Raw genomic sequence first — 344 nt, 5'->3', positions numbered from 1 at the left:
CCCCCCCCCCGGTTAGGCAATAAGGTCTCGGTGTTTCCCATCCCCTCCCTCTCCCACAGCGCCATTCTCCATCCCCGGCAGCGCAGCGGGTCCTATCCCCTACCCCAACCCCCAGCGTCACCAGGGCCAGTCCATGGCGGGGGGAGCTCGGGGCTAGAACTCAGTCTGCATCCCCTCACCGCTCTCCGTCGTGCCCATGGGCTGTGGGGGGCTGCACTCGCCGCCTGGGGGGGCCACCTCCTCGCCCGTCTCCTTGTCACTGGGCTGGTGGCAAGCCATCTCGGCAGACGGTGATGGGATCTCGGCTCCGGGGGCGGGTGATGCTGGTGCGGCATGGGGCAACC

At 69.2% G+C, this 344-nt stretch overlaps 1 protein-coding gene across 1 annotated transcript in view; it reads right to left on the bottom strand.

Annotated features, from left to right (window-relative positions):
* Positions 1 to 179: 179 nt before the first annotated feature.
* FAM129B (family with sequence similarity 129, member B) overlaps positions 180 to 344 on the bottom strand; it is a gene marked incomplete at both ends in the record, with an annotated part of 4,455 nt that continues 4,290 nt past the window's right edge. Inside the window, one exon of the mRNA XM_009586721.1 lies at positions 180 to 323. Within this exon, the coding sequence (XP_009585016.1) occupies positions 180 to 323 (144 nt within the window). The remainder of the gene's footprint in view (positions 324 to 344) is intronic.

Source organism: Fulmarus glacialis, unplaced genomic scaffold (assembly GCF_000690835.1).
Source record: "Fulmarus glacialis isolate BGI_N327 unplaced genomic scaffold, ASM69083v1 scaffold21540, whole genome shotgun sequence".
Taxonomy (NCBI): Eukaryota; Metazoa; Chordata; class Aves; order Procellariiformes; family Procellariidae; genus Fulmarus; species Fulmarus glacialis.
Note: the sequence above shows the minus strand (reverse complement) of the source record. Positions and strands in the feature narration are given on the sequence as shown.